Here is a 13,143-nt window from a genome sequence, read left to right on the forward strand (position 1 = left end):
TCCCGTCCCATCCCGCGGCGGTCAGCGGGAAAACAAAACAGTGACGGCAAACTCACTGGTTTTCTCTTCTTTTCCCTAAGGTTCCCATGTCGGCGCCAGCCGCGGCTCCGCTGCCCGGCCGGCTCTGCCAGCAACGCAGGCAGCGGGGATATGCGGGGCGGAGGAGGCCGTGGGGAGCAGGGCGGCCCCGCACATCGCCTCCCGCCTCCTCTCGCCTCGCCGCTCTCCCGCTCCCCGTCTCGCAGCGGGAGGAGTCTGAAACCAATTCAAGTGGGGCAGCGGCGGCAGCAGCCACCACCCGTGACGAGCGCAGACGAAGATCTTATCGGGAGAAGGAAGTGCTGAGCTACGGGGCTGCTCTTCTCTGAAGCCGGCGGATTTACCAGGTACCGCAACGCTCTCTTCTGCTCGCACCGCCCGGCTCTAAAACAGCCGCAACTTTTTCCACGGCACAATTTCGACCCGGCCAGGCGGGGCCGGGCCTCCCTTCCTTTTGTGCAAGCCCCCTCCCCACAGGGGGCTCAGCCGCCCGGCCTCACGCGTGTCTCACGGCAGTCAGCACGCCACCGAAGCGCTCTCACCCGCGGCTCCGGCTGCGTGATGAGAGCCGCTACCGGGGCACCGGGCCAGGCTGTGCCGGGGGACAGGGACAGCCGAGTTCTAGACCGAAGCCCCGCCCGTTCCCCGCGGCAGCACCCCGACCGCACCTACACCGGACCCCGGCCCAGGGATACCTGTCCGTCGCTGGGGTGGCCCCACGCGTGCCCTGATCCCGCACGCTGATTAGCTGTCTGGATAGCAGTCGGCGGAGGGGCGGGGTGTCAGCCGCGGATCTTCGGCGCCCCACCTGCTGCCCGCCGCAGCGGCGGAGCGGGCGCCTTCCCATGGAGAGCCAGGGCAGAGCGGTGCGGGCCTTGGGAGGAGGCCGGGCTGGTGGGGATGGGGACGGAGCGTTCGGCTCCTGATCGCAGGGACGCGTAACCAACTCCCGCCTGAGTACGCAGGGCTGGAGGAAAGCGTCTGCGTGATGCTGGGGCGGGGGGCACAAAACCGAGTTACGCACATTAACGATGATTTAAAAGCCTCTGTGTTTATTTGGCACCATACGCTGCCCTTCCAGTTCGATCTCAGAGAAGGAAAGGGTACCCTCTGGTTTTCATTGTCTTTATATCATAGATACAGTCTCTTTCAACACAGAGCTGACAGCTTCTTCCCATCTGACGAGAAATGACCAGGTAGAAAATCTGGGAGGGCAAAGTGACCCCCATTTGCTGTAAAACCAAAGGGTCTTTTGTTGAGAAACACTCAGCAGAGCAGTACAAAACTATTGGGTCACGGGGCACTTCACCTGCTGCATTGTCAACAACTTATTTTGAGAGCTGAGTTTGTGTTCTTAAAATTACTTAGGCATCGTAATGCCATTTGTGCCTCACAGCAAGATCCAGGCAGTTTTCTGGACCTCTTTTATTTAAAGCAATTCTCTGCCAACAACCAGGGCGCATTTCTCTTTAGGTCTCAAAAATGATCAGTTTGGCAAAGAACAAGCTCACCGGCATTTTCTCACAGGCAGTGGTAAATACCACAACAGGAGCTGTGCAAACCTGACTTGCTTTGCTGAACACCTCCAGGTAAAAGGAAAAAATGTTGCATACTCCTACAAATGACATTCAATAGGTGACATTCTTCTGAGTAAGTTTTAAATTTATTCCTTGCATAGAGCTTGAAGATCACTGTGGTTTAAGAAACCCAAATACAATAATATATACCCAAGACCCTAGGTCATGTGGTCTGTGGTATTATTTGTAGTAGTTATATTGTTAAGACAATCTCTTGGCTGCATTCTGCTTCAGAGAAGTACATCCTAGATATCTGCTTTTTCTTTAACTCCTTTAGAAGTTCATGTGCGTGTATGCACACCCACAAATAAATGGCAATTTGACAGAAAGGATACTCCAGCTTGGTGGCTAACAGAGTGGCAAGATGCTGATGGCTAGGATGGGCCATATGGCTCCCAAGGGAACATGACCAGCTAGGAGTTTTTGTACTATTGTGCTCAGATTCTTATAAGATCTTGAAGCAATAGTAACTTATAAATTGGATTTTATTGGAATCAAGCGAAGGGATGAACTTACTGTCTCTGTGCAAACTGGATCTTAGAAGATCTGTTGTACTTCAACATAAACTTTTCTCCCACCCGTGTTAGTGCAAGCCCACAAACCTAGCTTGGCCTTGAAGACAAAATAATTTTTTTAATCTATTGTTTCATATCTATTTTAAGATCATTTAATTTGCAGTCTTTCCTGGGCCCATATTCCTGCTCTTTGCAATGGGCCAAGTTAGTAGAGCTTGTACAACCACATTGTGAGTTGCACACAAAATTAATCAAGGCAAAAAACCCAGCCCTAAAGCTGACACATGGTCTGCCATACAGTATCAATTTTTTAATTTATTTCACCACTCATGTTATCTCAACTGCTGTCACAACCAAACAATTACAAGAGTAAGACCACACAATATTCCAGTAGCTTGCACTTAGATTTGCTTTTCACAAATCATTGGAAAACCACAGCCTGATTCCAAAAGCTTTTTAGTGTCCTTATGGGATCATGAATGAGAAGGTTCCTTGGCACTGAAAGAGCATCTGCTAGATGAAGAGTCAGTAGACAACATTAGAAAGTCAAGCCAGACATGCCAGTGTTAGGAAGCAATTCCAGAAGAGGAGAAAAGCTTGCTAACAGAATTGGAAAGAAGGAGAGCAAGTGGACAGCTATGAAGAGTCACTGTGTGAAAAGTCAACATATGTTACAGGAACTGGGTAGTGATCAGAATCCTTTGGTTTAACTTGGTGACATCAATGATGGCTTCATAGCAATTGCACTTGAAAACAGATATGTCATCTGAGCTGTGATATGCCAGAGGTGTGGCTGATGGTGTGACCAGCTGATGGGAAGCCCTATTTAAGGTATCATCTAAATGTCTTCCTCTGTCGTAGTGGCATTCTGGTGGCATTCTTCTGAGTAGAAGCACACTTTGATTAGTTTGGATTTGAGGCTTAGTCCTACAATTAATACCTCAGCCTTTCTATTTGTTAAAGATTTTCATCTTTTCCTATTGAGGAGAATGATGAAATGCAGTAAGCACTGATCATCTGCCTGCCCTGCATTAATGTCCAGCTGTTTCAGAAGGAGCACACAGTGGGACTATTATGATACTGCAATAAGCAGTGATAGTTAGGGTATTGCTAACTGAAATCTGTATTCTGTATAAGTAAAACCAAAATCATGTTTAATTCTGGCACCAGGGAAAGACGAAAGCTTTTATTTACTATAACTCCAAGAGCGTTGTCATGATAAATTTTATTTACCTCCAGCAGTTCACAGCAAAATAGTTTTCTTTCCTTTATGATCTTTCAGAATTAGCATACATGATAAGTTTTGATTCAGTCATCAGGATGTGTATGTGTACATAAAATTTACCAATTGATTTTGATACGAATAGCACAAAAATTAATTTCCTCCCCTTGTCCCATGCCTTCCAAAACCCCAGCCATACTGTAATATCTTTTTTTTTTTTAAGTGCCTGTGTATAAAATATGGATAGTGTATAAAATATGGTGAAAACCACCTGGTACTCTGGAAATAACAACTGTACAGAAACAGTCAGACTCAAGATACAGAAAGGAAAAGGGTAACAATGCTACTAAGAATGCTTCTTTTTGGTTCACCATCTGCTTTTAAAGAACAAAACAGCTGCTTAAGCAGGATGTAGATAACATCATCCCAAATGTCTCTTTGTAAACATTTTCCAAGGAGACAGTGATTAGCTTCTTCCTTTGCAGGATATCTCTTGGTCAGCAGCAAGAGGCAAGAGGCCACTCACTACATTAAGTGCATTGTTTTAACCTCTTGAAAGTTGTTTCACAGATAAGTTGTTATGTATATAGCAGTCCCTTTGAAAGTACCACAGGGTGAAAGTTGGGCTCCTGGAAGAGGGGCAGGGGTTTGTTTAAAGTAATATTTACTTACACTTTTTCTGTTTAGCAAGTAGCTAAAATTGCAGTGTTCCTTCGAGCTGGAAAGAAATGTAGACATGATTTCCAAGTGGTTTGTTTCTGAGAGAGATGCTTCAAAATTTCCAGACCAAGTGGGCAATATTTAATTTTGCTGCTGCAGTATTCAAGGCCAGTATTTATGGTTCTACCCTTGTTATTTGCAGTGACAAAATCTGTGGTAGGAATTATGTGAAGAAGCAGGAGTAACAGCTGATTTGAGGAGAAATAAGACAAAATTAGGAGTAATTGCAAGGGATTCATGGGATGTAGGTGTGTGGGAAGTGTTGTTTGTCTGCCCTTTCTGATCCCATCTGCGGGGAATTTCCCAAGGGGATTTCACCCTGAAGTGTGAGGTTGTGCTGATTTCAACTGAATACTGGATTGAGTGCTGAAAATGTAAATTAACCTGCTATGCCACATAGACATTGCCCCTCCTCTGCTCAGGGACTCTCCTTTTGCATCACTCTAAGGGAAATGCTCTTTGTGCTTCTCGCCAGGTTTTCTTGTCCCTCTCTCTTGTTTTTTCTTGCTATGCTCAGTATCAGTTAGCTGGGGAAGAGAGGAAGTGAGAGGAGAGGGGAGGAAGTCCAGTGCTTCTCAAACCCATTCCAGTGACTCACTGGAGCTGAGGAATCAGAAGGAAGCCAAACAGGACTGAAAACAAAGTTTTTTTTCAGAATAGCCATATTGTCAAGGCCAAGGGCTGTTTTCTGTTGTTATTGATGCAAAAATTAACTGTAAGTTGGTGGGTAGTTAAAAGGAAAAAACAAAAGTCTTATTGGCTTCAATTAGTAACTTTACCAGCCATATATATGCATGAAGGGAAAGAGTAATCTCTGTAGGAGTCCATTTGTCTTTTCTTGCTGTCTTGTTCTCAGTTAATCTTTGTACTTACAGCTTGACCTGGAGGCTATTTGCTTCAGATGTACTGCAGAAGGAATGGTGGTTGAATAAAGAAAATTTTACCTTTTCAGTTGACCAGAACTGATACTTCATAATATATGTGGAGCTAGTTAGAAAAAAAAATTTTTTTTTCAAAGCTCTTTACAAAATATTGGTACATACAGCAGTACTTTGTTGAACATTCACTTTGTCCCAAAAGTCTGTCATCAAAATAGGTCAATTACTGGTCAGTCTCTATAGTTCTTAGGGTTATTAAGAATGAATGGAGAAAATACCTCTAAGAGGTGGGTGACCAAAATACCAGCAAAATTGTGCTCATTTTTTATAGAAGGATACTTTACACTTCTATGTTCATACTGTCAGATTTCTACTTACATGATGGAAATGTAAAACCTGTTCATCAGTTTGCTGGATCTAATAGACACTAAGCAATAAATTATGTTGGGAGCAGGATCAGGCAGCTGAATGCAATAAAGAAAAATTTTAATAAACAGAGATAATTGACCAATTTTGTTTGTGATCCATTGGGGATGGATATAAAATGAATGCAGGGAAATGTCAATTACTTAGACCTAAAATGGTGGAAGTTTTCCTGAACTCCTAAGATCTTTTCCTCTCACAATTTCATTCCTCTTACCTTCCCAGCTTTAAAGCAATGTGTAATATTTCCTGTTTTAAAGGACTGGTCAGAAGAGCAATATTGTCAAGCATTACAGTCACTTTTCTGGGTTAGAAGTGCTACCTATTGCTGGCTTCAGTTCCAACCAGGTAGAGTTTCTATAGCAATACTGAACAGAATGTACCTGTGAATATATACCAAAAGCAATGTTCAGTACTAATAATCACATAATTTGAAAGTATGAGGCACCAATTTAGCAAATACGTTAAAACCCACTCTTATTTTAAAATGCCAAAATGCCAAAAAGGGATGGGCTGAAAATTCAAATGCTGAAAAGTAACCTAGTTTAAAAGAAATCTTTATTTTTAGGAGTTCCTTGAGGGGCAATAGTAATGGGTTCCTGTAAAGCACCAGCCTCAGTACAATGTAAGGTTCAGGAACTTAGTCTCTAACTATAGGTGTCTCCTATAGTCTCTATAGGTGTCTGTATAGTCTCTAACTATAGGTGTCTTTGTGAACTTCTAATTTAGAAAACAATGCACAGTTGTCAAGATTGAGTGTTGAGATTGAGTGCTGAGATTTTTGCTAGTCAGGCTATAAGAGGGTTAGGTAAAGTATCCAAAACTTTTTGTAGCCTCAATTAGAAGGTTTTTTTCAAAATTTAGTTTTCAGCTATTTATCTTGCCTCTTTAATCACCTGTATAAAAGAGTTACCACTACCATTCTTTAACACTTCTGAAAGCTTTTAAACTTCTGTGTTATAAACATGAATAGTGAAGTCTTATGACAACCTGAAAAGAATAAGGTAGTGAAAGTCAGAATGTCTATTTATGTCTGAAATATGGTTCTTTGGGTGTGTTTTCTCTTCCTATCTACCTGTCCTATTTTATTATTTCTTTGGAATTTTGAAAGGAAGTGTTTTTAAAGTTTGATTAGGATGACTTACAGGTTAAAAAATGCCTTGTGCTATTTCTTTGTCAAGCACATTTTTAAAATTTTAATTTAAACTTATTGTATCTATCTTTAAAAGGTCAGAAAACAAGGGAAAAACATTGTCAATAAATAGCATGACTAATGAGTCATAGTAACTGAATTATTCTTCTTAACACAGATTGTTTTACATCACTTTTAAGAACATGCCAAGTGCTATTATTCTCAGCATCAGTAGCATAATATTATTTAAGAATGTGGACAAAATTTAATGCATGTTTCCACAGTAGAGAGAAATTACAGTAAAGAAGGAAAAGTGTGCTTAAACAGACACATTAGATCCTACTGATAATCAAAAGACTATTTTACAAGGTGCAAACTATTTATATTCAGGCAGGAAGGTTGTTTAAGAGCTTGTATCTCAGTCTGTGATTGTAGCAATGAAAAAATAGTTCAGACTCTTAAAGAGAGTTTATAGATCACATAACTTTTTTGTAGGATTGTTGGCAAAAACCCCGTAATAGCACCTTGTGATTCACATTTAGAATGCTATCACCCTTTTTTATCTAGCTTCTGTGATTTCTCTAACACACAGTGTATTTATGCACCAGTTACTGAGGATTCAGTTTGACCCACCAGTGGTGAGCAGTCACATTTACAACGTTGCTCATCATCACTAGAATCTGGGCAAGTATGTAGATGCAGTCATAAAAATTTCCAAGACTCTGTTCTGGTATTAGTTGTGGTGATGGTGCTCAGATAAACACAATTTTAAGGTTTAAAAATGCCACCATAGGAAGTTGTTCCTGTGTAGATTGCAGAACATGCTTAGGTATAACACATAGAACCCAGAGTGTTATTTCACTGATACTTTTCTGTTGTGTTCATGCTTTAACTGCCTGTATTTACTTATGTACAGTTCAAATTAATATGCAGCCACTTTTTCAAGCTCATATTTCTCTTTGTCTCTCACAAGGTAAATTACCAAGACAATTATTCAAAGTGGTCTGCAACTAGTTTATGGAATATGTTTTGAAAAACATAAAAACTTCCCACTATACGAAGTCCTTCTGCTGTCTTTTGAGTGACTAAATACTGTGCTTTTCACAAGCTTTATTTTATTCTTCGAAAAATTGCTAAAAGGAATCTTCTAAGCAGAAGGTGTTTTACTTTTTTAAATTTTTGTCAATTGCATTTTTCTCTTCCATTGCCATATAATGGTAATTTCTGATTTTTTCAGATTTTTAACATAGTTAATCACACAGAACCTGAGGCAGTAGGGAACTACCACCATTTCATTTTTCTGATGGACAACAGTTCAGCAAGACTGATATCTCGGTCCCTACAGTATTATGTATTCTTTACATTATGATTCTTTATATCCAAGGTAAAACTCTTAATACCCTGACACAGCTGCTTCCTCACTCTGGTGGCATCTACAGCTCTGGTCCTGGACAGGCTAGCAAGCCCCCAGCAATCAAAATCCATAGGCAACGTGCTCCTCTGGGTTTGTTGGTTGAAAACCTTGATCCAAAGCCTACTTATTGTTTAATATAACAGAAATGGAACCTAAGTTCTTCCCAAGAAAGTTTTCATGTAGTTGGCTGTGTTAATGTTTGTTGTGTGCTTTTCCTGTGTACACAAGGACATTTGATTATTGACTAGAAGAGAATGAGAGTGTCCTTCCCTTTTAAATATCCTATAGCTTGGCATTAAAGATGTTTTTCCACTGAGATGTGTGGGGTAAGATTTGAATTTCCACAGACAATGAAAGGCATTGAACCCAGACTTCTCATGTAATGATATCAGAAGTGCTAGAGCACTCTGTAAGTTACAGCATCTCTATGAGGGCTTCTAGCATCTGAGCTGGCATTTAAATACATTACAAAACCAGTGTGTTTAGTTCCTTGCACTTTGCAGGGAATCTATCTTGAGATATTCTAGAACCTCAAGAAGTGCCTCCTTTCAGCAAAGAACACTTATGCAACTCAGAAGATGTAATTTAAGATATGATTTTTCAGAATAAATCACTACTAACTATGTTCAGCTGCTCCCAGCTCAGAATAGAGCCTGTTGTTGTTAATATGAGTAGCTGAAGGTTCTGGATTCTGCTCCATGTCCAAGCACATACATTGGCTTGTTACTGCCCCTAACTTTTAGTCAGCATTGTGTTTCACTGTATCTGAACTGCATGACATGGTCAAAATTACAAAAGAAATCCATGGAAGAGCAAAATACTGAATTCAGATGTCAAAAATTTGATGATAACATCTTAACCAAGAGCCAGTTTCCTCTCTTAAATATTTCATCCTGATCCAACAACCACATCATAAACACACTACTGACATGCTTCCATCTTTCCTTGATTGCATCAGTTTCTCACATTGCAGCTGTATGGCTACTGTTTGAAAGTACCACCCTCTTTAGATGTGAAATTGCAGTGATTGCACAATCACCATTTTATGTATTTGTTACTATAGCAACCAGAATAAATACCTTCCCATGTAAGAAACTCTTAGAATTTCAGCTTCTCTCTTTCCATTTTTTGCTTCTGCTGAGTAAATGTGTGTGACAAAATGGAAATCGTGTGCTTTGGGGGATAGAAAACTTAATTATACCAAATCCTCCATTTTAGAAAGAGAAATACAATTTCTGACCAGGTCAGTGGTGCTCAAATGAAACATATGTGCCCTCTTTCCACATCTCCTCACACACTCTTGGCAGGGCACCTCAGCAGCCAGTGAGGTGCAGAGCTTGTAAAGGAGCTAAGAAGTTTCAACATGAGACAGATGCTCAGACTCCCTATTCTAATGTTAGAAGATGAACCACTGTCTTCTCTGAGCCTCAGTGGGGCCTTGTCTACACTGATGTTTTGTAGTGAAATGAGGCAACCAGGTGGCACTGATTGCCAGGTAGTGGGCATGAGCTTGTGTTAAGCCCACCTGTGCCTGATTAGGGCGGGGCCCTACTGCACATGAGCAGGATTAGGGGGCCAATAAAGCTCACACCTGAGGAAGCCAGAGGGGAGGCCACTTCTGGAGCAGTAGCACCGTTCCAGGCTGCTCAGCCCTGAGAGCATTAGACTCAGAGCACTATTTGTGAGTTTCTCCTGGAACAGCTGGTTGGACCTTGGAGCACCGTGCCCTAAAAGAGGTTGGTCTTCTACAATGTTTTAAAGTAGACATCCTCTAAGTATAACCTCTGAGATTTCTAACATAAATGTTCTCAGTAATGATCATAGCTTCACCCCAGTTTCTGTCTGTTTCCATCTGTTTCTTCCTTTGAACAGAGCAGTGGGGCTTTCTGCTACCAGCAGTTTTATCTTTAACAGTCCTGTGCTCTTCATGAAGACATTATTCCAACAGACTTGGAGCAGGGATCCATGTGCCATCCATGCAGGAGCATCATTCTAGTTCATTATCTTCTTATGAATAATTCCATATTTGCCTTCCTCCCTTTAAGCTCCTGTTCTTAATGCTGTATTGTTTCATGAGATTCCATTTTGTTGTTGGGTTTTAATTACTAATTTTCTCAATAGAGAGGAAAACACTAAAACCACATTGAAGAGGTCAGTGAGTGGTTATGTTAACATCAAAACAAAGGTAGCATGATTTCTATTGCATTAATTTTCTTGCTTTCAGACTATAGTCTGGCATCTACAATTGTCCTATTTTCACAACATTTGTATTACCTTAGTTTTGAGGCCAATACCTTTGAATTACATTATCTTTGAGATGAACACTTTTTGTCCAAATTTGCTGCAGTTTGCAACACATGCAGGCACCCATACACACCCACTGGGATTGCACAAGTTTCATTTCCTTAGGAAACCAGGCTGAAAACAAGAGGCAAAACCAAACTCAGAATTGTGTCACCTAATCCAATATCTTATCCACATTCTAGTAAGTAAAAAAAACTTTATTTACTTTACCTTCCAAGTTCTACAGGTAAAAAGCAGCCTAATCCACGTATTAGTTGGCTTAAATGCAAGAAATCTTGATTCCTTTGTTTGCTATTGATCAGTTCTGTAATTTTGGTCCAATTCTCATCTCCCATTTCCCCTTTTGCCTGCTTATACACTGGTTAGACAACAGTAAGCACTTTGTCCATGTCTTTACTGTGCTTAGCATGTTGATGCCCATGAAAGACTAAAAATCAGTTAAGATACATACTGCAACATTCCTTTAGATGATTATTTTATAATTCACCAGCACAAAACCAACATCTGAGGAATTCAGTCACTAATACACCAGGACACAGGGCTGTTCACAGCTAACATGAGATTCCCTACAGATTAGAGAGGATTTTTCTGTTGATTCTCTGGACAGTTTTAAAATGGTGCATCTTTTTCTAGATCATGCAAAAACAAATAAAATCACACAAATTACAGATTCTGAAGAATTAATCAAAATTACTAAGTTCTCTCACTCTTAAACTCTTTTCTTAAGGATTCTTCTCTTGAGCACTCATTTCTTTGGCTAGTTAGAAAAAACCCAGGGTTCCTAAGAGTGATTTCCAGTCTTACTGTTTCTCCTTTTTCTAAATTGAGAATGAAAGCTGCATTGAGAAATTCTGTCTAGTTTTGATGTTGCTGGTGTGCAAATGCTGAAACTGCAGTAGAATTTTTAAGTGAGCTTAAAATTTTTAATTTTAGAATTTTTAAGAGCTATGAAAGCCTGGTTTGCTCATTACTTCATGGTAAAGAAACCAAGGGATGGGTTCTAATGATAAAACAGCAAGCAAGCACCATACCCTAATGTTTCCTAATGTCTAAATCTCCCCTATTCAAGTTTTAAACCCTTGCCCCTTCTCCTCTTGCTACACACAAAGTACAAAAAGTCCTACCCCCGCTTTCTTGTGGGTTCTCCAGGCTGAACAACCCCATCTGCCTCAGCCAGGCTTCACAGGGGAGGTGCTCTAGCCCTCTGATCATATCAGTGTCTCTCCTCTGGACAAATTCAAGAATTCTGTGTCCTTCTTATGCTGGGGATTCCAGAACTCCACACACAGTGCTCCAGGTGGGGTCTCACAAGAGCAGAGCAGAGCGGGAGAATCCCCTCCCTTGACTGGCTGGCTGTGCTTCTTTTGATGCAGCCCAGAACACCAACCCTGTCCTGGTGCACACTGGTGGCTCCTGTTGAGCTTCTGGTCCCCCATCATCCCCAAGTCCTTCTCCTCAGGGCTGCCCTCAATCCTTTCTCCTCCCACCCTGTATTCATGCATAGGATTGCCTGGACCCAGGTGCAGAACCTTGCACTTGGCTTTGTTGAACTTTATGCAGCTTGCATGAGTCCACTCCTCAAGCCTGTCAAGGTCCCTCTGGATGGGCTCCCTTCCCTCCAGCATTGTTGAGTTCACCACACACAGTTTGGTGTTGTCAGCAATCTTGCTGAGGGTGCACTGGAAGCCACTGTCCATGGCACCTACAAAGATATTAAAGCAGCACTGGCCCAAGTACCCACCCTTGAGGAACTTGGCAACATGGAAAATATTACTTAATATTTTTTTGGGAAAAAAAAAAGTAGAACAGATATTTATCCTTTTTTAATCAGCACATTTATGAACAAAATTACAAGCTTTTCACATTTATAAAATCTAGCTTGTGTCTTACTGAGTCTGCCATTCATTAGGCATTCATTATTACACTTACTACATCTCTTAAAATGACTCATGCACTTGTATGTAGAATTTCAATAACACCCTGGTTGCTAGGGTACATGTGATCACTCTGACATATAAAGTATCTGTTAGAAGCAGAGGTTGTTTTAAGTATATAATTAACAAATCTGTAGGGTTTTTTATTCAAGAAACATTTCTGCCAGTAGCTTATGATGCAAAACAACAAAACATTTTATGCCTTCAGATACTGAGCTATATTGTATGCAATCCCTAACTGACACGTATGCTTTTTTTTTTTTTTTTTTTTCCATTTCAACAGCTTTTTATTTTTGTCATATCCGCGTAATAGATTCACTGAGTCTCCTGGGTGATTTGCCTTGACTTATTTTTTTCCCCACTGGCCTACTCTGTCAACATTCTTGCCAGCCTATAATAATTTTTCATCTTTATTTCAAGCTTTTCCTGAAGACCAGTACAAAAACATTGCCTCAGGTGTTCTTATGGCTTTTGATACATGTTCTATGTCTTCATCTTAGACCTACAGGCTTGCTTAGGCATATGGCACTGTTCTTGCATTAAATGTTTTTTTTCAGAGACTGGAGAGATTTGCAGGTGCTGTCACTCCTGCATTAGTCCAACCTTCTCCAGAATTTATGCTCATGGATGGTATGACATGATCTGAGCTTGAAGACCAGAGCTGGCTCTGCTGCACTGCTATTTAAATTTAAAATGGATCCTAAAAAAAACTAGGTTAAAAGAACACTAAAGCTGCAGAGTGATGGAGTCAGCATCCAAGGGCACCAGAATTCATGCTACCTATAAAACTAAAGGTAGATTAAATTTCTGAGGGGTTTTGTTTCCACTGCAAAATCAAAACAATCAGAAAATGCTTTCTTTTTTTTTAAATCTGAAATACGTCATTTTCTTTTAAACCCAAATATGGAGGGGTTTGGGTTCACAAAAAATACTTCATTGTGTGTCATTAAGAATTTTATTGGTTTATTTCTTGCAATATTTGAGT

The 13,143-nt window shown here is 40.7% G+C and overlaps 1 protein-coding gene across 2 annotated transcripts in view; it reads right to left on the minus strand.

Moving 5' to 3' along the window:
- The window catches only part of RASGRP1 (RAS guanyl releasing protein 1), a 41,529-nt gene extending 40,698 nt beyond the window's left edge, over positions 1-831 (minus strand). Inside the window, exon 1 of one of the 2 annotated variants that reach the window (XM_071744330.1) lies at positions 735-831. Coding sequence is in view for 1 of the 2 variants with exons in the window: in XM_071744329.1 (XP_071600430.1) it covers positions 57-88 (32 nt within the window). In the remaining variant the exon portion in view is untranslated. Of the gene's footprint in view, positions 1-56; positions 170-734 lie in introns of those variants that run through there. The other variant, XM_071744329.1, reaches the window with a different exon arrangement.
- Between the last annotated feature and the right edge of the window lie 12,312 nt (positions 832-13,143).

The sequence above is a fragment of the Heliangelus exortis genome, chromosome 5, assembly GCF_036169615.1.
Source record: "Heliangelus exortis chromosome 5, bHelExo1.hap1, whole genome shotgun sequence".
NCBI lineage: Eukaryota > Metazoa > Chordata > Aves > Apodiformes > Trochilidae > Heliangelus > Heliangelus exortis.